Consider the following 27608-nt stretch of genomic DNA (forward strand, 5'->3'; position numbering starts at 1 on the left):
TGCGTCCTGTGCTTTGCGTTCTGCCCTAGGTGGCCCACCACCTGCAGAGTCAGTACACGCAGGCGTAGAAAGAGAATTTAAACCTGCCGTGGATAAATGCTTATCCTTGCTGGTAATGAAAAATATGAAATAATTAAAACAATACATTTGATATTTTCATCTTCAGTAACCAAACATTGGTAAAAGTGTGGCTAAGCTAGAACTTTTAGTCATTACTAATGGGAGTTTTTTTTTTTAATCTTTTCTTTTTTTTTGGTAAGTAACATTTAACCAAGTAATTTCAATTCTGAGAGTCTGTGTGCTATGAAAAAAGAAAGTGGAGCTTTAGTGTCAGACAAATCTGGGCTTAAAATCTTGGCTTTGCCACTTCCTAAAGATGGCCTTCGTTTTCCTCATAATACTCTCTCAGGGTTGGCAGCTTGTAAAAGGTGGTCTTTATAAGTGGTTTCAGAAAATGGAAACTAAGGTGATGGGCCCTTCTGCTGCTGTGAGCACACAGAAAAGGGCTTCCCTGGTAGCTCAGCTGGTGGAGAATCCGCCTGCAATGTGGGAGACCTGGGTTTGATCCCTGGGTGGAGAATATCCCCTGGAGAAGGAAAAGGTTACCCACTCCAGTATTCTGGCCTGGAGAAGCCCATGGAGAGTCCACAGGGTCGCAAAGAGTCAGATACGACTGAGCAAGTTCCAGTGTAAAAGAAACTAGATAGGTTTGAGTATGACTGATTCATGTTGATGTTTGGCAGAAACCAACACAATTTGTAAAGCAGTTATCCTTCAATTTAAAAAAATTAATTAAAAAGCAATGAAATTACGTAGCTTTGAAAGAAATCGGAGGAAGCCAAAACCTGGGTCAGTGAGCCTGCTCGGGAAGGGGCGGTGGGGGCTGACACTGTTAGGGCACTGGGGACATAGGCACTGTGAAGGTTCAGGATTTTACTCAAGAACAATGAGGAGGCTTTGGAAGGTTAACAGCTAGTTTTCCCTTTTCACCTGGGGTGTTTATTTTCCCTTTCTGGAAGATTCCACTGGATGGCCAAGTAGAAAGGCCATTGGAATAAACTGAATAAAAAGTGTTAAAGACATGGTGCTCTTTTCAATGGAACTAACTTATGGGAAGACAGTGAAAGTTCTGATTTCATAAACAGTCCCAGGGAGTGTTCGCTTGTCACCCTGGTCTGGTCATCACCCAGGAGTTTCTGTGATGCCCAGCAACGCCCCCCACCCCCTACCCCCCCGTCACACACACAGAGGACTGCTCAGGGAGAAGTGGCTTCACAGACTGGCTTTGGAGTTCAGAACTGAGACCCTCACTGTTCAGATATCCTAATTCCTAGTAAAATGCAATTATAATCGTTTTATAATTAATAATTTAACAGAACATAGATTTTTATCTTTATTGTTTTGCTTTTAGAGATTGTCCTTTCCTTTCAGAAATAAGTGTCTTTTAACGTCATGAAACGCCTGTAAGGAGAGACAACAGACAGAAACACAGACTATGGCTTTTCCTTTATATAAAATACTAGTAAGTCTCCTCAATGGAGATGAAAAGCAGTTTATTATAAATAATAATTTAGGGGTCATGGCTTTAATGTATTAAGTCCCAGGCAACACATCTTAAAAGTGCAAGTGGAATTAAGTATGAAAGTCCATTCTCAATTGAAGAACACCAAGAAAAGTCTCTTATTTCACCCTTAATGTTTGTTAATTTTTAAAACTGAGACCATTTTAGCAATATTTTAGGTTAGTAGAGTGAAAAACAGATCTTCAAATACATAAAACAAGCATTTTAGGCAAAGATGTGGTGTATATGGTTTTGTACAATCTGAGGGAGAGTCATCTATTTCCTGAAAGGGCTCATGCCTGTGGATAAAACAATAGCATAGCTTACAAATAGGCTGTATCTCTCCCCTCCTCCCCACTGGCTCTTGGAGTGCTTTAATTAGAAAGATTCTAAGGTAGATTAAAGTCTTAGCCATGCTCAAATTCCTCCCTTGACCTGGAGGAAACCACAGCCGTTGAGAATCTATTACCAAACACTGTCGAAAGTTTTCTCCGAGTACACCAGCGAGTTTAAACAGAGCACCCAGGAAGTGACTGCATGTAAGAGGGAAAGTGTGGAAGTGTTAGTCACTCAGTGGTATCCATGGACTGCAGTCCACCGGCTTCCTCTGCCCATGGGATTCAGGCAAGAATACTGGAGTGGGTAGCCACTCCCTTCTCCAGGCGATCTTCCTGACCCAGAGAAGGAACCCGGGTGTCCTGCAATGCAGGCAAATTCTTTACCATGTGAGCTACCAGGGAAAAGGGAAATACCAATACCCACCGATGACCTGACTCAGCCACGCTCAGCTTCTGGGTCAGAGCTTTGCAAGCGTCCAGCACGTTTCCATGCAGAAGCGTGACCTCTCAGTGCAGGAACAAGCTAGGCTGATCTTCAGATGCAAGTGAAGGACTCGGGCTTGCCCTTCACACTTGCCCTGGTTGGGTATTTATGTCCAGGACCCAATAACCACTGAAACAGCATAGGATTCAAGCAAACCAAAACAAATCCTTACATAGTCCTGAGAGTCCGGTGAGATAAAATGATGGATCAAAGGATTATTCTTGCTAAATAAAGCGCTTTAGGTTTTGCATCTCACTGGACTCAGTTCTCAAGAGGATGTTGTCCTCATGGGCTGGAATTTGGAACTGCCACCACAGTCATATAATCAGTCACCTCCGATTCATTTAATTGAAACAACCCTTGATGAAGCCCTGCTGCACTTATAATTTAAACCTTAGAAATGGGAGAGGGCTGGATAATGTGAAGGATTCCTTTTTCCCCCTCTGAAATTAGCTTAGTGTAATAATTCAGAAAGTAGTTGGTTGCATCTGATTGCATGCCTCGGTAATCGGAGCCATCTGCCTCTCTGTGCTAAGGAGTTCACCTCCTTAATCCAGCTTAGAGCCCACGAACCACTTCTCGCTATCATTATGCCCTTGAATAGATGAAGCTGCGTGGAGTCCTTTGCTTTTCAGCGTGTTGCTATCACTGAAAATACTTGGGGATTTTGTGATTTGTTTGTTTTCTTTTGAGTTTTCTCGGAGTGTTTGGCTTTCTTTCTCTGGGGGCAGACACAATGGCTTTCCTTATGAAAACTATGATAAGTAACCAGGTGAAGAATTTAGGACTCGGTGGCGGGTCTGAAGAAAAAAAAGAAGAAGGAGGAGCATCTGACCCCGCAGCCGCTCAAGGGATGAGCCGAGAGGAGTATGAGGAGTACCAGAAGCAGGTCATCGAGGAAAAGTGAGTACACGCAGCTCGGGCTCCCTGCTAGAGCAGAAGGCAGCTCCCCGTGGCCGTGCTGTCCTGCGCCCCGCTCTCCCTCTCCGCCCTTCAGAGGCCATTCCTGTGCCGCCGCCTCTAAACTCAGGGAAGTCTGTTCTGCTAAAAAGTGAACCAGTCCCTAGCATCAGCAGCCACTCTGTCTTACTTGTGTGAATGGAAATGAAAAACGCTATAAACAAACCCACGTGTCATCCTTAAAAGCAGCTGAAACTTTCCGATCCAGGCACAGTTTAACTGACCTCAGTTGTTCAAATGCAAAATTGAGCACCTGAATATTTTTACAGTCATCTGGAAATTCACCCTCTTAGGTGAGTGTAGAAAGCTTTCCAACTGTAGGAACTGAGACTTTGCACCTGGAAGGGGGCCTAAAAGAGCATAGAGTACAATATTCTTGAACTTGTGCAGGAAAAAAAAAAGCCTGGAAAATACAACATGACAATTATGTCATAAGACTTGGCTTCTCGAAAGACTCTGAACAGATACGTGGACTGCCTATTATGAAGGATACAGACGAGTAGAACAGGGTAGCGAATGGCCGTATATATCTAGGGCATAAAGCTGACAGTTGACGTTTTGTCACGTTTGCTTACAGATGATTAGATAGTTGGAGGATAGATGATTGATTGATAGATAAATAGGTACAGAGAACCATTTTAAAGTAAATTACAGACAACCTGATACTTTACCCCTGGATCCTTTGCCTATATACCTCCGAAAAATAAGGACATTGTCCTGGCTATATAAAATGTAATAAAACAAATAGTAACATTTCAGTTGGGTATTATGGATTGTGAATATTACCAATTTTTAACTACTGAAGACTGATCTTTAAGTGTAGTCTATATTTAATTTTCTAAAGTTTAAAGTGGAATTTAAGAGTTTTAATCAAATCAAACTGAGTATTGAAGCATCAGTCTTGACATTAAAATTTCACCATATGTTACAAAAGTTTTTTTTTTTTTTTTGGCCACTGTGGCTGTTTTGCTAATAATTACATGATAATTGCCTAGGTCTTATTGCTAAAATGATTAAAGGAGAAAGGGTTGATGACCTGGAGGAAACTAAGGAAGCTTAAATCTTCCACTTAATGGGAACCTTGTCTATTGTATTTTTTCCTGAAAGCAATTGTGGCTTATAAAACTACCTAGAATGTATTGTGCTTGGATTTGCAGTAAATTTAAGGTCTGTGTTTTTTTAAAATGCAACTGCAAAAATAATGTGGGTGCTAAACTAATCCACAAAGAAGGCAGCGTTCCCCGGATCCTGGCCAGAGTTGCCCATGGCGCGTGAGAAAAAGCAGTAGCAGAAAGATAGCGTCAGATGTGCTCAGCTCAAGGGGGCCGATAAAAAGAAAATGGCCAGAAATATAGACTATACATCTGATATTAAAGTGGCATTTAATGTGTCTCAGTAACAAATCTGGTCGCGAGAGACGACATCTGTTTGGTTAACTAATGTCACAGTTTTACTTAATTTTATATCTGGACAGATCAGAAACCAAAATAGTCAAATGGTATCATCAGTCAGTTATGCACCAACTACTCAGCTCTGTGTGTGTGTATGCATGTTAGACATTTGTTTGATCACCCAATTAAAGCAATAGTAGCAGGACAGTGAGGCTAACCTGCTTGCGCGAAAGAGGCAGGACTTCTGGTCCACTGCTTGAGTTTCCAAGAGCTTCATCGCCTAGAATACAATATAAAGAGGCAGACATCAGGGAACTGTGCTCCGTATTTTGTAATAACCTATAAGGAGAAAGACTCTGAAAAAGAATATATATAAAGGGCTCCCCAGATGGCACAGTGGTAAAGAATCCATCTGCCAGTGGAGGAAACTCAAGAGAGTTGGGTTCGATCCCTGGCTTGCGAAGATCCCCTAGAGGAGGAAATGGCAACCCACTCCAGTATTCTTGCCTGGAAAACTCCATGGACAGAGGAGCCTGGTGGGCTGTCATTCATGGGGTCACAAAAGGGTCAGACACAACTGATCACACACACACACGTATATAGAAAGCAGAATCACTTCGCTGTGCACCCAAAACACACTGTACATCAATTGTACTTCAATAGAAAGAATTTTGAAATGTATAAATTGGAGCAAATATCACAATGAAAAAAATTAGTAGGCATCAAAAATGGTTCACACAAGTCACATCTAGAGACAGCTACACATGTCGTGATATATAGAATAATCAGAATGCATATTAGCAAGTAAAAGCCTCCTAAACTTGTCCTCATCATTATAGAAAAGTTGTGGGATTGACTTTACTGACAATAAATCGAATGCTACTCAGCAATGCACTCCATGGCACATTCGTCTTTACTTTATTTCCGTGTTGAGATTCCACCCCCTCCCCCCCTCCCACCATATTGGTAACATTAGTACTGAAAGAGGTCTGTACCTAAATAGAATATTTGGAAAGTTCTAAATAAAACAACCTGTTTATTCCTCCATTTCTCTCCATTATATGAAAAGGTCCCCTTAGTTATGATATAGCAGCTGCTCTGGCATCACTTGTAACTTGAACTTTGATGTGCGTCACAGACTTAAGCATAAAAACTGAAATCATAAAGCATCTAGGAAAAAACTCAACATCTTTGCATCTTGGAAGTAGGCAGAAATTTCTTAAACATGACCCTGAAATCAGTGAGCATAAAATTTTGAAATGAGGAATTAGACATTATCAAAGTTAAAAACGTGCACTGCAACTAGAGAAATCTATACGTCCACAAAAAGACTCGTGCAAAAAGTTCCTAGTAGCTTCATTCATGAGAGCCCAAATTAGGAAATAATCCAAGTGTCCATCAAAGACTAAATAAACAAATGAGATCTATTCATACAGTAGAATACACTCAGTAACGAAAAGGAACAAACCCCTGGTAAGTAAAACAAGCTGGATAAATCCCCAGAGTTTTTTTATTATGACTGAAAGAAGAAATACACCAAAGAATGCATAGCGTGTGGTTACATGTGTATGAAGTTCTAGAACAGGCAAATCCAACCTGTGGTGGCAAGAAGACAGCGGTGGCCTCTAGGACTGGGAGCAGGCGTCAATCGAGAGCAGGAGAGCATTTTCTCAGGTGATAGTAATGTTTTTTACGCCTCAATAGAGAGAAGGCGATGGCACCCCACTCCAGTGCTCTTGCCTGGAAAATCCCATGGGTGGAGGAGCCTGGTGGGCTGCAATCCATGGGGTTGCACAGAGTCAGACACGACTGAAGCGACTTCGCAGCAGCAGCAGCAGCAGAGGTTTGGTTTACGCAGTAAAAACAGAAGCAAGAGAAGAGAAAAAATGTATGTATGTACACACAGATAATGTGAGATTTATCACAAGGAGCCAATGTTCACGTGGCTGTGGAAGCCAGGAAGTCCCACCATCTGCCATCTACAACCCAGGGAAGTCGGTGGTGTGGTTCTCAGAACTGGAGGGTTCTTGGAACAAGAGGAGATCACTGTCTCAGCTCAGCAGGCAGGCAGGCAGGCAGGGGGCCTTTTTGTTGATTCAAAGCCTCCGTGGATTCCACGAGCACCCCCCACCCCCCCAACACACACACCGAGGAGGGCCTTCTGTTTCACTCCGTCCACCGCCCACAGACTCCAATGCTCATCTCATCTAGAAACAGCCTCCCAGACACATTCAGAAATGATGTTTAATCAGGACACCCTGTGTCCCAGTTGAGCTGACACACGAAGTTAACCATCACAGTCCATTTAAGGTCTGTACATTTAATAGCATGCAACATTTTAATTCAAAAGAAAAGGAGCCCCAATATTTTGGCCACCTGACATGAAGAGCCGACTCACTGGAAAAGATCCTGATGCTGGGAGACTGAGGGCAGAAGGAGAAGGGGATGACAGAGGATGAGATGGTTGGATGGCATCACCAACTCAAGGGACATGAGTTTGAGCAAACTCCAGGAGTTTGTGAAGGACAGCCTGGCATGCCACAGTCCCTGGGGTTGCAAAGAGTTGGACACGACTTAGCTACTGATCAACAACAACAAATAAACAGATATGTAATTGGAGTTATGGTATGCACATTAAAGTGTTTGCGGGAAGAGAGTACTGATGTCAACAACTTTGAAATGCATCAGAAAATATGATGGATAAATGAATGGAGAGAGAAAAGGAGAGACAGGGCTAGGTAAGTGACATTTTCTAAAGCATATAGGCAGATGCCAGTAGTAGAATATAAATGGTGCATATATGCGTGTCAACTGTAAAACTGCTTCAACTTTTCTGTACACTTGAATCTTTTTATAGTAAAATATTGATGTTGGGGGAGATTAGCTTCTGCCCATGCCCCCGGGTCTCTGAGCTTTTCAGCAAGCTCTCTTTCCCTAAATGAGAAGACCGAGCCCACGGTTCTCTTATGCCTCCTCCAGGCCTGACCTTTTGCAGAGGGAAATGAGTTCAGAGAGTGTCTAAAGCCAGGCCCCATTGATGAGCAGTTTAATGTGACACCTTCAGAGCCAACCCTTCCTTCAGCCAGGCTTCTGTGTAATGATTCCAGAACTTTGAGTTAAGACATAGAAACCAACAGAGCCACCTGAAAACATGATATTTATTTTAAGGCAAATTATGTAGTTCAGAGAGGAGGGCATGGCTACTCACTCTAGCATTCTTGCCTGGAGAATCCCATGGACAGAGGAACCTGGTGGGCTACAGTCCACGGGGTCGCAAAGAGTCAGACACGACTGAGCGACTTAGCATATCATAGCATGTAGTTCAGTGGCAAAGAATCTACCTGCAATGCAGGAGACTCAGGTTGGATCCCTGGGTCGGGAAGATCCCCTGGAGAAGGGAATGGCAACCCACTCCAGTGCTCTTGCCTGGAAAATCCCATGGACAGACCACAGGATCACCAAGAGTCAGAAATGAATGAGCAACTAACATGCTTCTTGCAAAGATGCTTCACCAGACCCATTGCAGACACGCCCCCAGGCTCCGTGGGCCAAACTAGGACCAGGGTGTCACTGGGAGTCACGGGCCCTCATTCGATCCCTGGCCGCCCATCCACCTCCGTGCGGCCACTTTGTCCTCTCGGGGCAGTCAGCCTTCTGCTCCTCTATTACCTGAACCACCCGTGAGGATGGGCAACCAACGTCCTCTGAGCTCACTGTTAACAGATCCAGCCACACTGCGAGTCTCTGACTTGCTCCGTCCCAAACCCAAATTCTCAGAGAAGAAATTCCACTTACCCACCTTGGTCCAGTCCTGTACAGCTAGAGGACAGGGCCACGTATATAAAGGTTCCTGTTGTTGTCATTGAGTCGCTCAGTCCCGTCTGACTCTTTGTGACCCCATGGACTGCAGCCCACCAGGCTCCTCTGTCCATGGGATTCTCCAGGCAAGAATACAGGGGTGGGTTGCCATTCCCTGCTCCAGGGGATCTTCTCAACCCAGGGATCAAATGGCAGGTGTATTCTTTAGCACTGAGCCACCAGGGAAGACTTTATCTAAAAGCAGCCTCTAACAATGTGCTTCCTTGGGCAGCTAGGAGAGGAGGTGATTCCAGTGAGCTTCACCGACATCCTCAAAGCTGTCTGCTTCTCTCTGGATCATCAAGAACAAGGGAGCCCACTTCCAACAGCAAATCACAAGTCCAATTAGGCCGTCCACAGAGTGTTCTGAAAATCCACACCCGATCTTGTGTGAGTGATCCCTTCACCCAGGGAAGGGACGGCTGAACATAAACTGGGGCTTAGCAGGTTGACAACGAAGGGATATAGCTTTATAATATATCCCCAAATCCTGTTTGCCTCCAAACGGCCCCCTGTCCTGAATGCTGCAGCTCTGTTTAGCTTGCGTAAGAATCGCTCAGGCCGTTTGTTAAAAATGTCACTTCTCAATGATAGGGCCATGATGGAAGCAGGGAGATCATTTAAATGGCCAATGCAGCCTCTAACCAAGTGGCCTGAGTGGTAGAGAGACATGGACAGAGCACGTTTGCCGTTTCCATGGTATTGCAGCAAAGGAGACCGCCGCAGCTGAGAGAGCCAGATTTAAACAGCCGTGGGAAAACGATCTTCCAGCCAGTGATGTGCCGAGCTGACCCACGGCATCCGGCAGCGACCCACCAAAGTCAATCACACGTACGTCTCCCCGGTTTCTCCCCATTATCGGTGACATCAAGTTGATATTACTAGTTTGAAGTCCACCTCAGTGGAAGTATTGACACCACAGAAACTGGCAAGTGCCTCAGAGCTTCTTTCCCCAGAAAGCTGGTTGTGAGGCATTAGCCAGCACACCACTACTTCGAGCTCTTTTTGATAATTAGGGACTAGAAACCTATTTTTAAAATCAGTGCATAAGATACAGTATGAAGATAAGAATCACTGCATGAGTTACGGTATGGAGTAGTGGACGTTCATAAGGCTGCTATGGTTAGAATGGAAGGGGTGGTTCTGAGAGACGCTGGGAGAAGTCTGCACGACGTGCTTTATAGATGCTGATGATGGAAAGGGAGCAGCGGACGTTTCTCCCTGGACTAAGGCGCCATTTCCAGAGCACGTCTCTTTGGCAGGGTCACAGAGAGAACTTTTCGCAGTTGGATTCCCTGTCATTTATATTTCACATGTCGCTGTTCAGCTGTCAAGGATTTCAAGCACTTGTTTTTTTTTTAAGTCCACATTATTGTAGCTCAGAATTCTGATCCTCATTTATTGATGGAATTAAATGAATAACAACTGAATCTCAAACTCTCAGTCACTGACTGTAACTGTTTTGCAGAAACACAGCTCTGCAGAGATTTGGAGAAGAACATCCTTTAAAGCACAAAATTACGTCTTTCACCTTGAGAATCTTGCAGAATCAAGGCAGCATGGGTGGAGACCAAAACTGGCCTGAAATAGATATGTGGAAAGTCCACGTAAGAGTTTCTAAAAGGACGTCAGGAAAGGAAATGGAGGAGATGCTAAGGGTTTGCTCCAAAGATTTTTGTTCCATAAAAATAAGTGTTCTGTAGAATTTAAAACTTACATGCAAAGTACAAATTATCATGTATAAAATAAGCTATAAGGATATATTGTACAAAGTAGGGAACACAGCCAATATGTTAATTATGATAATTATAAATGGAAGATAACCTTTAAAAATTTGTGGGGAAAAAAGAGGGAGGAAGAATTCCCTGGCAGTCCAACACTTAGGACTCTGAACTTCCCCTGCAAGGGGCCCAGGTTCCATCCCTGGTTGGGGAACTAAGATTTCCTATGCTGAGTGACACAGCTCAAAAAAACTTTTTTAAATAAAATAAAAGTCATAAATTGCTATATTGTATATCTGTGACATATAGTATTGAATAGCAACTATATTTCAATGTTTTAAATTGTAGAAATAAATAAAACTTACATCCCCAAAGTAATCCTCAACATCCTCTGTTATCAGCTTATACACTAGCATTTCAGAAGCACTAAATGTGTTAGCCCCTAAAAAATATAATAAAATAAGAAACAAAATGATTTTGAAAACGTAGCTTCTCTCCACGATGCGGACGGGCTGGGAAGCTGCCTGTTGGGAAGCGCTCCTGGTGACTCTGACGCCTGAGCTCCCAGGTCGGGTGAGAGGAGCACGGTGAGGTCAGCTCTGCACCAGGGGTGGTCCCCTGCCTCTCCCGAGCTGCATCAGAGAGAGGTTCGCAGAACCGACGTGTCTGGGAATTCGGGTCTGTACTCAGTCGTGATCAGTGGGAACTCAGAGGGTGAGGCCCAGTGTCTGGCTCCTCTGAGCAGGGCTGGAGTGGCCAGTGGTCTCATGTCCTCTGATCCTTTATTGCGTTCTTTCACTTTCAGGATGGAAAGAGATGCTGCGTTTACGCAAAAAAAGGCAGAGAGAGCGTGCCTCAGAGTTCACCTCAGAGAAAAGTACAGACTCCCAAAGGTGAGACTTAACACAATAAACATGCAGTCATTTTTTACATAATAAGAAATGCGGAGTGTTGGATAATCAGCAAGGGTCACACTCAGAAGTCTGTGTAACATAAACATATAAATACGTACATAAATACATACAGATTTAAATGTCTTAATCATAACTGGGCTTCCCTGGTGCCTCGGCTGGTAAAGCATCCGCCTGCAGTGCAGGAGACCTGGGTTCAATCCCTGGGTTGGGAAGATCCCCTGGAGAAGGGAAAGGCTGCCCACTCCAGTATTCTGGCCTGGAGAATTCCATGGACTTTACAGTCCATGGGGTCACAGAGTCGGACACAACTGAGTGACTTTCACTTAATCATAATTGAGGTATTTGATATAGTGAGAAGAGCATTGAATTAGCTCATAAAAACTAGATTCCAGGCACTTAACCTCTATGAACTTCCATTTCCTCTCAACAAAATGGAGTAATACCTGTTTATGTAAATGTATTTAGGGACTATAGAATATCTGTGTATGCACAATGAGAATAACCGTCATCACAGCCGACATTTACTGAGCTCTTTCTAAGTGCCAGGCACTGCTCTTAAGTTCTTTGCATAGATAAATTCACTCAGTCCTCACCACAGTCTTATAAGGTGTGTTCTTAGAGGAAATGGGGACAGAAAGAGAGTGACTACCCTCCTGCTCAGGGCCACGCACACAGACACACACATACACACCATCAGCTGGTTGTGTGTCTTCCAGAAAGATGGGGTATTTTAAGGATATATACATATATATTTGTTGTTATTGAGGATATATTTTTGACAACTGTTCTGTGGTTTGGTGAGGATGTAAGGAGAACTGGGTTTGAATCCTGGCTCTGACATCAGCAATCTCAGATGGCTTCTTAATACATCTCAGCCTCCTTTTCCTCACCTATAACATGGGGGCAGCGACACCCACATCCTGAGGTCTTCGTCTGAAATCATAAGACAAATCAAGTGCCTGACTAGTGGAAAGAGCTCCGTGGGTGATCTCTCTCACTGCTGTTATCATCTCTACGCACAGAAGTCTTATTTCTTGATGATAACAAGGGGGCATCCTGAGGTGCGTCAACGACGCAAGAACTGCAAGTCTCTAAACCCAAAACAGTAGGGCTTCCTGGGGGCCCAGACGGTAAAGAGCCTGCCTGCAGTGCAGGAGACCCAGTTTTGATCCCTGGGTCGGGAAGATCCCCTGGAGAAGGAAATGGCAACCCACTCCAGTACTCTTGCCTGGAGAATCCCATGCATGGAGGAGCCTTGAGGGCTATAGTCCATGGGGTCGCAAAGAGTCACGACTGAGCAACTTCACTTTCTTTCACTTAAACTGAAAATATCTGCCCTTTGATTGTTTTTTTAATGGTGAGCTGATGGTCTTGCTCACCCAGATCCTCAGGGGTGGACAACCTCCTTTGCAAAATGGGTTTGATGCTCTTCAGAGAAAAAAATAATTTCCAGATCTCTAAGCTTAGCTTGTTTCTTTGGCACAAGAGCCTTTCCAACAGAAACTATGGAAAGAGGGGAGAATTAGAGCCACGTAATATATAGATTCATATCCACCCTGGAGTGACAGTGACTCTATTCACCAACCGCTGCCTGCCTGAGTCGTGTCCAGCTCTTTGCCCATGGACTGTAGCCCTCCAGGCTCCTCCATCCATGAGATTCTCCAGGCGAGAGTACTGGAGTGGGTTGCCATGTCCTCCTCCAGGGGATCTTCCTGACCCCGGGATTGAACCCACGAAGCTTATGTCTTCTCCACTGGCAAACAGGTTCGTTAACACTCGCACTACATCTAACTACTGCTCCCCAGAGCTACCGAGAGAAGGCAGGACCACGAGCGTCGATACACTGTGAACAGCGGAGCCCAGTAACTTAGTTGCACGGGTTACTAATGCCCATGAACCCATTTTTCCATAGCTGCTTCAAATGCACAACACATATGAGACCCCTGCCTGACTTTTTCATAGACCCCGAAAGAGACCTTCAAGTTTGTCTAAGAGTCCAAGCCATGGCCTCACTTCAGACATGAGAAGACTGCAGCCAAGGTGGGGGTGGGGTGGGGGGCTCAGGGACTTTGCAAAACCCCACAGCTGTGCAGTGACAGTACCAGGATTGGACCTCGGGCCTCTCAGCCCTGAAAAAGAGCATCCTACCCACAAAGGGGTTTGAACACAGCTCCGCCTGGCCCCAAGGTCTCTGCTCTTTCCACTCTTCACATTTGAGGCATTCTGAAAGTTTTAGAGCTCTTTGTAATTCCACGTGGTTTAAAACTTCCCTGCCCCTTCCAGGAAAACATGCCCTGCTCCTATTTCAGCGAAGCATCTCAGAATCTGTCCTCCAGAGACCCGGGCCCATCGCTTTCCCGGCTGCTCTGTCAGCTGATGGCTTGATGGGAGACCGTGAGCACAGACACAACTCCGGTACAACCCGAGTAAACAGCGGTAGCGTCGCCTGAGAGCGTTCCCCACGTCATCCTGCACCATGGAGCTTACTTTCGGGGCGGGGGCGCCCCCGGTCCTCCCGAAGGGCACCCGTGTGTCACGGCTTCATGTGTGTGTTATTCGCTCGGTCATGCCCGACTGTAGTCTGCCAGGCTCCTCTGTCCATGATTCTCCAGGCAAGAACACTGGAGTGCGTTGCCATTTCCTTCCCCAGGGGATCTTCCCAACCCCGGGATCGAACCCAGGTCTCCGGCATTGCAGGCAGATGCTTTCCTTCTGAGCTACTAGGGAAGCCCATGGCTGGATGGTGTCAAAATGGATTCTAACCTGATGCTTGAAGAATCTGCCTAAGGCATGAAAAACCCCAATAATACAACAGCCTGCTTTTTTTGTCAGCACCTGGAAATTCTATCTAACCTCAGGTGCGCTATTCGTAAAAATGGTAATTAGGACTTCCTGATGGGGCAGTGGCTAAGAATCTGCCTGCCAGCGCACAGGACCCAGGTTCGATCCCTGGTTGGGGGAGATCCCACATGCTGTCAGCTAAACAAGAGAAGGCACAGCAAGGAGAAGCCCGCCTACGGCAGCAAAGAGTAGCTCCTGCTTGCCGCAGCCAGAGAATGTCCATGCAAAGCATCGAAGACCTAACACAGCCCAAAATAAACAAACAAAATAAGTACATTTTGGAAACAGTAATTAATAGGAAGAACACCATCAAAGATCGGCCGGGTCGTATTCCGTTCAGTTCAGGTCACCCCAGCCGTGAGCGACACCCCTGCCTCCGCACAGGCCTTGGGCTTGGAGGGCAGCCCACTGCGCCCCCTCCACCTTGAGGCCGTCACAGGCTCCTGCCGCCCGCTCAGGGCCAGGAACCCGGGTCCTTCCGGCCTCCCAGGGTCCCCAGCCGCAGCCGCGGGGCAATGCCTCCAGGCCTCCCCAGCAGAACCGCCCCTCAGAGGTCTCAGTTCTTCCCCGCGGACTGCGCGCTCCAGGAGGGTCAGTGCGGGTGGCCAGGAGGGACTTCCAGAGGGGAACTTGTCTTTTGCAGTGCACTCTGTTGACATTAAGGATCGCACAGGGTATGTTGCTCTGCAGCGGCCGCTGTGCTGGCAGACATGGGAAGGCCGCTGGGCCCTGCTGGGGCGGCGGTAGGGAGGCAGGAAGGGGCCGCACCCTCGAGGGCCGTGGGTGGGCACGGCAGGGAGACGAGCCGCTGTCTCTCGGGATGCTGCCCGAGAAATCTTGAAATGGCTGGCTGTCACTGAGGAAGCATTGAAGGAAATGGAATTTTCAGCTGTGAGAGGAGACGACTTTGAGGAAACGATGGCCACAGGGGAGAGTCATTTCCCAGGCCTTGAAAGTCTTGAGGGGGCTGCAGGCTGATATGGAACCATCCATCGGTTAGCTCATAGGGCTTCCTTTGATTATTCAGAAGAAGCTGCATAGTGGACCCTTTAGAAAGAACCTTCTGAGAACCACCACGGGAATATAGGTGGTGGGTTTTCCTCTCCTAGACGTCCCCATAAGGAGCCCTGGAAAGCCAGGCAGTGCCCATGGGTGTCACTGCAGTGCGGAAAGGCCAAGTCCATGGAGATGCGTACGGTGAACCAGAGAAGGGATGAGGGGCTGGCACGTCAGGACTGGGCCCGCGCAGCAGCCCAGATCAGCTAAGGGAGGCCTGGGCCAGCGTGGGGCAGAACAACAGGTTCTCGAGTCATTGCCCGCAGCCCTTCACGGGGCTTGCCATCCTGATTACTGCACTAATGAGAACTTGAGACCGGAACACAGCGGCCTAACACGTCTAAACAGTGCTGGGCAGACAGCGCGGCTCACCAGGGCCTTACCCGGCTCCTGAGCACAACCTTCCCTCCCCTCGGGGTTTGCAGAATCCTCAGTCCCGGGCAGTCTCATAAAATCCATGTTGGGTAAACAGCTGGACTAACAGTATTAACAGCCCACAGGGGGTTGGACAGGCTCACCGGGTTCTCCCCGCTAACGAGGGGGGACCCCTGGGGGCCTCATTCACGGTTCCCCGGGGTCATTCCCAGCGGTTACATAACCAGCAGAAGGCAGTCCTGGGCCCGAACCCTTGCCCAGGCCCAACGAGAGCAGATTTGAGGGAAATGTCTTCCCAGGAGCTGTCGGGTCTGATGAGGATAACTCCGTCACATTCTGGAATTAGAACTGTATTTTCGAAAGAAATCATTTGGCTGGTGTTTGCTGCGAAAAAGAGTTCTAGTCGACGGCCGACCAGGGGAAGGGAAGTTCGGTCTCTGAGAGGAGCCGTGGCGCCCTGATGCCCGCCGAACCACACGCGCCTCCCTTCCGGGTTTCCTGCTCGCTGTCAGCACGGCCTCCTTGGTCCTACCTCGTCTTCTGATGACCCCTGTCTACTGCAGTCATCGCAGGAGTCAAATGAGTGTGGTCCTCAAATCGCAATAACCGGACATGTATGCAGAAGAGTATATTCGCCGTGTCCCCACCCTTGGAAGCCTCCCCACCACCCCCCTCTCATCCCCTGACTCCAGGTCATCACAGGACGTTCATGTCCACGCGTACGGCGGTTTCCTCTGCTTTGCAAATGCCAGGCCATTAGGGGACTTCAGTGGCCTGAAGTGACCCACGACCCCATGGAACTTGGGTCCCGTTCCACCGAGTGTCCTGTCCTGGGTCTTCAGTGCTTTCTCCCCACTGGCCTCTGCATTGTAAAGGAGGTCAATTCTCTTCAACTAAAGCAAACAGCACTTTGAGTGAACGTGGCTTTCTGGGCATCTTCCTAAATGAGTGGCTCCCGCTGCTCTGCCGAGGCCTTCCTCCTGAAGATGCTCTGGAAGGTGGGTCTCGCTGCAGTAGACGGCCCTGCTGTTTCCTCCGGGCCAGCTTCCTGGAGCGGCCCTTCCCGGGGCAGAGCCTTCCTCACCCCATCTCGCTCAGCGCTTCCTCCCTGAAGCCCTCCCTTTCACAGCCTCTCAGCGCCACCCTCCTCATTCTGCTCCGTAACCTGTCTCTCCTCTCTTTCCAGGGTTACCTCCCCGGTCTGCCCCCAGGTTTCTGAATATCCCCGGGTGCTTCCTCCATCTTCTCTTTGTCCCTCACGCTATCACGCTCTCCCCGAAAGGCAGCATCTCCCGTGGCCTTCAGCTGCTACCTAGATGTGTGCTGCTGACCCTCCAGCCTCTACCTCCTTCCTACACCTTCTCCCTAAAGGTCACCATCGTGTCCACCTCTCCTCGGGCACCTCCAGCTCAGACCCAGAAAGACACTGGCCCCTCCCAGCCCTGCTCCTGCAGGCTCCACCTCCACCGGCCCCCAGCCCACACCACCCCCAGACTCACTCTTGCCTGGTCCCTCCTCCTCCAGCCCAGCACAGAGCAATCAGCAGGTGACAGTCATTCCCCCTCCTGCTGCTGCTGCTGCTGCTAAGTCGCTTCAGTCGTGTCTGACTCTGTGTGACCCCACAGACTGCAGCCCACCAGGCTCCTCCTTCCGTGGGATTTTCCAGGCAAGAGTACTGGAGTGGGGTGCCATTGCCTTCTCCGCATTCCACCTCCTAGTCATTGTCAACTCCTCCCCAAGTGCAGGGCTCAGTACTTCTCAGCAGCTTGACTACAATGCCTCTTGTGTGTGTATTAAGTCTCTTCAGTTGTGTCCAACTCTTTGCGACCCCATGGACTGTAGCCCGCCAGGCTCCTCTGTCCATGGGATTCTCTAGGCAAGAACACTAGAGTGGGTTGCCATTTACAATATCTCTTAAGTAGTTTTTTGATTGTGTCTTGCTTCCCTCAAAATTGCAGAATGAGGTTTCCAAGATGCAAAGAGATTCTGTTCTCCCCCCACCCCTTTTTTTTTTTTTTTTTAAAAAGGCTTACCATGACTTTTTAGAGTAGACTCCAGCCTCCTGGCCTGCACAACTTGAGGTGGCTCGCAGCTGCCCAGCCTCACCTCTTGGGGCCCCTCACCTGGACTAGCTCCTCCTCCCATCTCACGTCCCCTACACCCTGCTCCCAGTTACTCCTTTCCTTCCTGGAAGACGTTGCTCTCGAGCTGCTTCTTCCAGAACCTTCCATGACCTCCCCCCTCTCCCACTCCCCTATGCTCCCATAGCACCTGAGTGCATGTCTCCCAGGCCATCATTCCACTCTGAACCCTCTCAGCTGCTGGACTGTGTGCTTCTTAACAAAGCGGCTGAGGTTTCTGTCTTTCTCATCGGGGCCTTGCACAGTGTCTGACATGGAGAGGCTGCACATAGACACACACATGCACACACAGACACACATATGCACCTACTGCACACACAGAGACACACATACATATGCATATACTACACACAGACACACATGCACACACACACACACGCACCTACCACACAGATATACATAGACACACACAGAAGCACCCCCACACAAAAAATTCTTGCTGAATGTTCAATGTTAGTCGGGAAAAAAGAAAAACAAAAGCACACCCAAAGAGCGAAGTATCAAAATCAGCAGAAGGAATCCATCTGCCACAAGAGTTAAATTACAGCCAGTTTTCATGAAAAGAACAAGTCTGGATTCGACATTATGATTCCTTATCAAATACAAAGATTACTTTAGCTCATAATTAGGATGTCATATTTTCTCAAGCAGAGGAAGTCATAAATAAAGCCACGAGGTTTTTTCTTTCCTAAAAACAAAGGTGCCCCCCCTTTCCTAGCCAATTCAAAATGTATATGTAAGTCAAGCCAAATTAATAAGAGAAAACAGCTCCACAATGAGCGCTAATCCTATTAACAGAATTGTCAATCTAGGTTAGTCATTGAAAAATAATGTCAGGCCCCCCGCTGAGCCGTGCGCTTTAGTTACACCTGGTGTTTGTCTGCGGTATTAAGGGCATTGCTTGCTCTGAACAAAGATGAAGACAAGAAAATCTAGCAGGAGGGCTTCTTTCAACATTCTACACTGAGAGCGCCGTTAGAGCTGAGATGTAAAGCTCCTCTTAAAGGCAGAGACGATTCTGTGACCCTCTCTCTGCCTGCCTTCTTCAGACCAGGCACTCTTGGGTTGCCCTGCAGGGTCCCAGGCACTAACACGCCCGCTTCCAGCAGCTCTTTCTGGCAGCAGCTCGGAGGCCCTGCTGGGCCCGCTAGGGGCCATCCCTTCCCGCTCCTCTCCTGCCGCCCCGGTTCAGTTTGCTGCTTCTGCTCCTGCCCTGGGAAGAGCTGAAGGTCCCTGGGGACCTGGGAAGGGGGGAAACAGCCGTCAGGCTGGGATACGCCATCTTCTCACATAACCCTCACGGCCACCCTGGAAGGGAGGGAGACCTCATTTCCCCTGCCTGGATAAGAACAGCAGCTCAGAGAGGGTGCCGGGATTCCCGAGGTCACACAGCCGGTAAATGGCAACGCCCCAAGGCGATCTGACTCACCAGCCGGGTTTTCCTACCAGACCCAGCAGCAGGGCTGGGCTCTCCTTCCCTAACAAGCAGAAGGACATCGCGCAAGCCTCTTCACCTCCCAGGACCTCGGTTTCCGCATCTGTAGAGGAGAAGCTTGGACAAGTGACCTCTAGGAACATCTCAAGTCCCCCTGGAAAGACCGCACGCAGGAAAGCAGTGTGAGATGCACACAGTGGGGGAAGCCTTGCACCTCGCGAAGCCCCTGTGTGCACTCACTCAGTCAGCGTCGGAAACTGGCGGCTCTTTTCAGGGTCACAGCCTCTGCCTCGCTCTCGAGTGCTGAGGGCGCCTTCAGGAGCTAAAGAGGGAAAGACCATGCTGTAGCAGAAGCTGACGCTAGCAAGCCCTGACAGGGTCTCAACACCTCTCACGCGTTAGAATCACCCAGGAAGCTTCTAATTTTAAAAAGTTTTAAAAACATACACACATTTTTTTTTTGAGTTGGACCATCTTTTAAAGTCTTTATTGAATTTGTTACAATATTGTTTCTGTTTTCTGTTTTGGTGGTGAAGCATGGAGAATCTTAATTCCCCAGCCAGGGGTTGAACTGGCACTCTGTGCATTGGTAGGTGAGCTCTTAACCACTGGACTGCCAGGGAAGTCCCAGGAAAGCTTTTTTAAAATTCTGTTGCCTGGGTCCCTGCCACAGATTGTGCCTGCGTGCATGCTCAGCCGTGTCCAACTCTTTTGCGACCCCATGGGCTGTAGCCCACCAGGCTCCTCTGTCCGTGGGATTTTCCCAGGCAAGAATACTAGAGTGTGTTGCCATTTCCTCCTCCAAGGGATCTTCTCAACCCAGGGATCAAAGCTGTGCCTCTTGCTTGGCAGGTAGATTCTTTACCACTGAGCCACCTGTGAAGTCTAAAATCAGATCTTGTTGTTGATATTGTTGTTGGATTGCTCAGTTGTGTCCGACTCTTGGCGACCCCATGGACTGCAGCACACCAGGCTTCCCTGTCCTTCACCATCTCCTGGAGTTTGCTCACACGCATATCTATATCATTCGGGTGTGTGTCTGCATATCAAGCTTGACTGGCTGGACTCTAAGTGGGAGCACTCAACTTTTTGGTGACATAACCATGTGAAATAGTTGATCACCGTATTTCCATTTTGATACCAGATGAGGACCAATTCACCAAGATGAGGAAGAAGGCAGTCTGAATCCAGGATCATGCTTACCCTTCAGCGAAAGGTCAGAACCAGTCAGAGGAATAACAAGGGCAGGAGACGGTGCTATTTAAATAATGGGGCATTCAGCCCTGGCAATTAAGATTATAAATCTGGTTAAAAGGCGAGAGATTACGACTGATTCTGGTCAGCCAGCCTAAAAATAATTAGTTCTTAACTGCATTAAACAATATCCCATATTGATGAGATTTCTAGAAATGAGAAGACTTCTGAAACAGGACCCTGAGGAGTGAAGGTAGCCCGTGCGTTCCTCGGTACCTGCTAGCTCACTTGGCGCCCTTCTCATTCGTTCGCTCGATCATTCACCTGTCGGGGACTCTCAGCATCAGACTTCCGCTCCTTCCCTGGGGCTGGTTCGTGTCGGCTGTACCCGCACTGGGGCTCATGGCGTGTGGTGAAGCGTGGACGCCTTTCCTCAATGCATGCATTCTGTCAAAATATTCCTGGCGTTCCCAACCTGAAGCAGCAAAGTCAGGACAAGACACCCATTGCTTGGATTGCAGAGGAGTCCCTCTCAGCAGAACAGTTTGTTATGCAAGGGGAGGCAACGCCAGGGTCGTGTATGAGTCCCATGTGCGTGAGTGCACGCTCAGTCTCTCACTTGGGTCCGACTCTTTGCGACTCCATGGACTGCAGCCCCAGTGTAACCCTCCAGGCTCCTCTGTCCATGGAATTTTCCAAGCAAGAATACCAGTGGTGGTGGTGGTGTAGTTGCTAAGTCATGTCTGACTCTTCGAGACCCCATGGACTGTAGCCCGCCAGGCTCCTCTGTCCATGGGATTTCCCAGCAAGAATACTAGAGTGGGTTGCCACTTCCTCCTCGGGGGATCTTCCCGACCCAGGGATGGAAACGTGTCTCTTAAGTCTCTCGCGTCGGTAAGCGGGCTCTTTACCAGTATCTGGGAAGCCCCAGGCTGGGAACCATATACACAAGGCTCCCGTGGACGGGTGGGAACAGAGGTTGGGGGCAGACAGAGGTGCAGGTCACGAGCCAGGCACCTCGATCAGTCTTCACCCTCTGTGCCCGATGTGCATTAGGTTGGGCCTGACAAGGGGTGAGGGGAGCTGGGCGCTCTGGGTCATTTTCTCCCAGAATTGTGTCTAGTGCTGAAAGGGAAATGAACAGGCCCAGTTTGCTAGGAAAGCCGAGGCTCTGGAGTGAAGGTAGGTAGGCACTCCCAGGCCAGAGGTGAGGAGACGGGAGATGAGGCCTCCTTCTGATGGCATGAACACTGCGTGTAGGGCCAAGGCCTTTCAGGGCAATTCCGCTCCCCCGCCCCCGGCTTTACCTCTGAGGGTCATTACACTTAGGAATAGCCTTCTTTAATTGCTTAATACATTCCAAATTATTCAGTCATCATTTAATTAACCTTCTATAGAATTATGAAAGTTATGTCGGTTCATCACCCGGTGGTGAGCAGCTCTTTTCGACCCAATGGATTGTAGCCCGCCTGGCTCCCTCGTCCATGGGATTCTCCAGGCAAGAATAGTGGAGCTGAGTTGCCATTCTCTTCTCCAGGGCATTTTCCCGACCCAGGGATCGAACCCTGGTCTCCTGTACTGCAGGCAGATTCTTTACCATCTGTGCTAACAAGGAGGCAAATAACATAAACCCAATTTATAAATAAGGAAATAAGTTCAGAGAGGGGGTGTTAGGTGCCCAAGGTCACACAGCCTGTACATGGTGGAGGTAACCTCCACGCTCAGGTGTCTGATCTTCAAGCCAACCCTTGACCTCTAGGCAGCCCCCAGGGGAATGGGAAGGTAAACACGCCAGTAGCTATGAAATGAGAGCTTGTTTACAGTCAAGAGGGCCTGCACTTTCAAGCGTCTTCCCTGACAACAGGCTCGTGGAGTCTTGTCTGTGACGACATGCCAGACACTCGTTAGGTTCTGAGACTTAGAGACGAGTGAGTTACAGCCTCCTGTCTTCAAGAGAGGTGAGGTGGGGCTTCTTAAACTTTGACAAGCAGCAGAATCACCAGGAGGGCTGGCTAAACCACAGACGGCTCAGCCCAGCCCCACGGCTTCCGAATCAGCAGGTCAGGGAGAGGGCCAAGAACCCTCGTGTCTAACAAGGTTCCGGGGGATGCCTCTGCAGCGGGCCTTGGGAGCCCACTTTGAGAACTGCTAGGGTAGACACTGTGGCGACCCAGATCCCCTCTGTGAGTCAGGGGGCACAGTGGACCCTCACGGCTCTTCCTTCCCTGGGTCAGGGGAAGCGAAAGTGAAAGTCACTCAGTCGTGTCCGACTCTTTCCGACTGCATGGACTATACAGTCCATGGAATTCTCCAGCTCAGAAGACTGGAGTGGGTCGCCTTTCCCTTCTCCAGGGCATCGTCCCAACCCAGGGATGGAACCCAGGCCTCCCTCATTGCAGGCAGATTCTTCACCAGCTGAGCCACAAAGGTCTGGGGAAGGAGGTGAAAATAAACCCGAGTCGGTCTGCAGCTGCAGAAGCTTCACTCTGAGCAGCCTAGAGAACAGGGGCTGGGGAGCTCCCTCCTGAGGGCATCGGGCCGCTCAGGGCACCAGTGGGCTGGCCGGCCCCCTGGCGCCTCCAGCTGCCTGTTCCCCCAGCCTATCCAGGTCCCAACCTGGTGACAAGTGCAGAGACCTTCTTACCACCTGGAGGGGTGTGGATGCTGGAATTCCCAGGAATGCCTTTACAGATTCTATACGTTTTATTTCAAGTGGGCAGAGGCCCGGCATGGCATTTAGGTGAGCTGAGAATTCAGGCTGTCCCCTGTTTTTCCCCACCTTCCTGCAAAAATGCCCAAAGGACCATCCATAAGGGAGGTACCCTCGAAGGCAGGTGAATACAAAATAAATAGAAACAGAGGCTTGGCCGGGAGCCCTTGGGGATTAACTAACTAATTAATCCCCACACTAGTTTGACGAGGAACTAATTGATCTGTTAAGCACTTTGAGGGGCCAAGGCCTGGCCGAGTGCTCTGGAGCTTCTGTCACCTGGGAAGGTGACACTGAGAGCCGTCCTCCCAGGCTGTCCAGGGAGAGTCAGGGCGACGGATGCGCCCCCCAAAGGCCTCCTTCCCCTTGGCATCAGAAGTCTCCGTTCCAAGGAGGGGGGAGAAAGCACAGAAGTAAACAGGGAGAGGGAACTCTGGGGAGGGCAGGGCAGGTAATCTAGAAGTTCCATGTTGAAAGGTGAGCCTCCAAGCTCCGTGACCATGTGTGTGTCTCTGTGTTACTTGCTTCAGTCATGTCCATCTCTTTGTGACCCCATGGACTGTAGCCCACCAGCCTCCTCTGTCCATGGGATTCTCCAGACAAGCATACTGGAGAGGGTTGCCATTTCCTTCTCCAGGGCATCTTCCTGACCAAACCTGGGTCTCCTGCATTGGCAGGTGGATTCTTTATCGTCTGAGCCACCGAGGAAGCCCCTGTTTGACCTTATGTGTCCCCCAAAGCCCAGTTTGCCCCATGTTACAACCTGATCTCAGAGAATTATATCTGAGAGCAGCCACGTAAGAAAGGACCCTTGCCTTTTGCAGAGAAACATGTTCTGTAGATTCTTCTTTGTCACAAAACAAAGGGCTCTGCAGACTAAGGGTAAAGACATACTCGGAGACCAGGCAGCAGGAACTAAGAGGCTGCATAACAGCCACGCCTAGGATCATAGGAAAAAATGTAAGGCAGCAGCAGCAGCAGCAGCAGCAGAAAACAAGGCTAGCCCGGGGGTGCTGAGTTGGAGTCCTGGTGTGAACGATTCACTCAAAGAGCAGGTGGCATGTGCCAGACTTGTTTCTAGGGGTCGAGGATGTAAAGCTGAGTTTGAGCCGCTTCTGTACTGGTAGAAGGGAGGGAAGGGGTGATGGTTAACCGGAAGTTGCCCGTAAAGAGTGATGGCTGGATGGAGAGAGCCTGGTCTGGCCCTGTGATCCCAATACCGCCCCCCACCCCCACCCCAGAGTGGGCTCAGCTTGGGCCACGGAGTCATAGTCTGGGGCTGATGGAAAACAAAGCGTGCAGAGCAGCTCCCAGGCAGAGTTGGTTGAGCTTTTCGGGTATCAGCAGGGCAGACAGGGCGTCTGAAAATGCAGATTGCTGGACCCCAGCCTGGAGTTTCTGATCCAGTAGGTCTGGGGTAATTTGAGAATTTGGGCTTCTAACACATTCCCAAATGATGTTTTTAATTAATGTTTCATGTTTTTAATTACTTAGTAATTTCGGCTGTGCTGGGCCTCCCCATCTGTATGTGGGTTTTCTCTAGCTTTGGCGAGTGGGGCTCCTCTTCCTTGTGGTGTGAAGGCTTCTCACTGCGGTGCTGTGTCTCCTGGTGAGTGTGGGTTCTAGAGCAAGGGCTGCGTAGTCATGGCACACGCAGGGGCTCTTCCCAGACCAGAGTCCCCTGCATCGGCAGGCCAATTCTTCACCCCTGGACCTCCAAGGAAGCTCCTCATACTCTGAGAATCACAGTGCTAGAAGCTTCTGAGAGCCAAGTGCAGAGAGAGGGGGCATCTCAGCTGGGACGTCCGGCCTCCACAGCTGGTGCCAGACCCAGGTTCCGCTGCGAGCCGGCCGAGTGTGTTGTTCCCCGCACCCCTTGTCAGCAGACCTCGAGCTCCCTGCTGCGGTCAGGGTCGGTCGGTTGGTTGGTTTTAGAAGGGTTTTTCCTCTATCTCCGTGTTTGTTTTTCCGCACAGAGTGAGATGGATGAGAACCAAATCCAGATGGCTGGAGACGATGTGGATTTGCCCGAAGACCTCCGGAAAATGGTAGACGAAGATCAAGAAGAGGAAGAAGACAAGGATTCTATCCTTGGGCAGCTACAGAACCTTCAGAACATGGACTTGGACACCATCAGAGAGAAAGCCCAGGCCACCTTCTCGGAGATCAAGCAGACGGCGGAGCAGAAGTGCGCTGTGATGTGAGGCGGGCGGGCGCGGAGGAGGCCCGGCCAAGGCGGAAGCGACCGGCCCCGCGCGGCGCTTCCAGCAGCGTCGGTGGTAACGTAGTGAACGGCGAAGAAAACCGTGAGGAAACTCGCAGCCAACACGTAGAGGGCACCTCGGTTGCTCTAAACGCTCCTGGTAGCGCCCCTGGCAGCAGGAACCACACTGTCCTTTTAGTTATAAATGTGACGAAGCCTGAGCTTTTCAGCTGTGAATGAGGCAGAACACACGTCCGCTTAAAGGTCTGCAGGACGGCCAGGAAGAAACGAAAGCAAACGGTATTTCATCTCCGACTCTCTGCAGACAGGACAAGGTCTTGACTCTGTCCAGCTGTTAGCAGGACTCCAGGTCCCTTCAGAGAAAGACGTGGAAGGTCAGGGTGCCCCCCGGAGCCCAGACTGCAGGCTCAAGGGCCGTCAGAGATCACCCCACCTCTGTCTCCAGGATGTCCTCGTTGATGCTTGTCATGGATGCTTGCACGAAGCCGAAGGGCAGGGATGGCGGAGGAGACCTGGCCGGTGTTTGTACCGCAGATCACCCTTCCAGAAGGGTGGGAAGAATGGATTTGGGTGGAGGTGGGAGGTTGGGGAGGGGGGCGGCTTAGAGGCGGGGTGGGGGGCCGTGGGGAGCAACTGGAATGGCTAGCCCTGGTCCAGCATTCGGTGTCAGCTCCTCCTGGCTGACCTTGGTAACAGCACGGGGACCTTGAGGGTGGGCAAACAGCACGGAGATGTTAAATCCGCCCGTGTGGGTGTCTCTCTCATCCTCTTCTCCCCTCTGGCCCCTCTCCCCACCTTCCCTGCTTTCTCCTTCCTGTCCCTCAGATACTCACCCCACTCCCTCACACTAGCTTCCAACAAACTATGCTGTCCTTCTCTGCCACAGTCCTCCAGGCTACAGTCAACCCTCATATCCACAGGCCCAGGACCCAGGGATACTGAGGGATGACTGTCCTATGCCGGGTTATACAAGGGACCTAAGCATCCTCGAATGCTGTGTACGCAGCAGGTCCTAGAATCCTTGGCAGACATCCAGGAACGACTGTATACATGAATTTTTTTTTTTTTTTTTTGCCTAACATTTGCTCTCTTTCAAAGGAAATGACCCAGAAGATTTAGAACATTTACCTCTGAAGCACTTAGACCTGTTTAACCAAACCAAACTCAAAACAAAATTCTAGCTTTTTGTGGTTTTTTTTTTTGGCCATGCCATACGTCTTGCAGGATCTTCCCTGACCAGGGACTGAACCCCAGCCCACAGCAGTGAAAGCAGGAAATCCTAACCACTGGACTGGCAGTGAACCCCCAAATACTGGTTTTTCAATGAATGGTACAGAAAAAAATAATTCCCAAAGACCAATTTTATCAAGAAGAATTGCTCTATCAGGGGAAAAGGGAACTAAGACCCAAAAGTTAGGGGCTAACCTGTTCTCTGCGCAGAGTTCCTGAATGTGATATATAAGAAAAAGTTTCATGTTATGAAAACATGATAATAAAATGAATTACTAGGGGTCAAGAACCCATGGTCCTTGGCAAAGTGTAGCCCCTCTGGTAAGTTCCTAGGAGAATACTGATATGATGTTTGAGGGTGATTAGCCTTCAAGTCCATTTAGTCCATCCAGGCTGTTGTAATAAAACACCAATAGACTGGGTGGCTTATAACATTCTCATTTTATTCTCACACGGTGGAAGGGGCAAGGGAGCTCAAAGAGTGGGGTCTCTCTTATAAGAGCACTAATCTCATACACCGAGAATACACTAATATATTCAGTGCCCTGAATATTCATTGGAAGGACTGATGCGGAAGCTGAAGCTCCAATACTTTGGCCACCTGATGGGAAGAGCTGACTCATTAGAAAAGACCCTGATGCTGGGAAAGATTGAGGGCAGGAGAAGGGGATGACAGAGGATGAGATGGTTGGATGGCATCACCGACTCAATGGACGTGAGTTTCAGTAAGCTCCGGGAGTTGGTGATGGACAGGGAGGCCTGGTGTGCTGCAGTCCATGGGGTCTCAAAGGGTTGAACACGACTGAGCAACTGAACCACAAAATCTCATACACTAGGGCTCCAACCTCATGACCTAAGCATGAAGTCCTACATCTTAATACTATTTCCTTGGAGTTTAGGACTCAGTATATGAATTTTGGCTGGAGGGACACAAATTCAGATTGTAGCATCCATGAACACCAGGTACCATGAACATATTTTAAAACCATGCTTGTCTTTTATCAGAACTGGCATGTGAGTTTTGATTTATTTATACCAGAAACTTTGAAATATTCACAATTTTTAAAACCACAAATAAAGGATAAGACTTATTTTCAGGGACTTCCCTGATCGTCCAGTAACTTCAAGCTTCCACTGCAGGGGTCACAAGTTTGATCCCTGGTCCAGGAACTAGA

The 27608-nt window shown here is 48.9% G+C and overlaps 1 protein-coding gene across 1 annotated transcript; it reads left to right on the top strand.

Annotated features, from left to right (window-relative positions):
• Nucleotides 1–3005: 3005 nt before the first annotated feature.
• On the top strand, nucleotides 3006–25183 carry CPLX4 (complexin 4). Its single transcript, XM_040264285.1, has 3 exons — nucleotides 3006–3286; nucleotides 11119–11206; nucleotides 24956–25183. Exons 1-3 carry the CDS (start codon nucleotides 3120–3122, stop codon nucleotides 25181–25183), a joined length of 483 nt encoding a protein of 160 aa, XP_040120219.1. The 5' UTR covers nucleotides 3006–3119.
• Nucleotides 25184–27608: the final 2425 nt, after the last annotated feature.

The sequence above is a fragment of the Oryx dammah genome, unplaced genomic scaffold (genome assembly GCF_014754425.2).
Source record: "Oryx dammah isolate SB20612 unplaced genomic scaffold, SCBI_Odam_1.1 HiC_scaffold_22, whole genome shotgun sequence".
Lineage (NCBI taxonomy): Eukaryota > Metazoa > Chordata > Mammalia > Artiodactyla > Bovidae > Oryx > Oryx dammah.

Bases quoted from the DNA above. Each gene is read 5' to 3' on its own strand.
- CPLX4 (XM_040264285.1), top strand. From the start codon at position 3,120: ATGGCTTTCCTTATGAAAACTATGATAAGTAACCAGGTGAAGAATTTA. The intron at 3,287-11,118 runs GTGAGTACACGC...TTTCACTTTCAG, and splicing joins AAGCAGGTCATCGAGGAAAA to GATGGAAAGAGATGCTGCGT. The intron at 11,207-24,955 runs GTGAGACTTAAC...TTTTCCGCACAG, and splicing joins AAAAGTACAGACTCCCAAAG to AGTGAGATGGATGAGAACCA.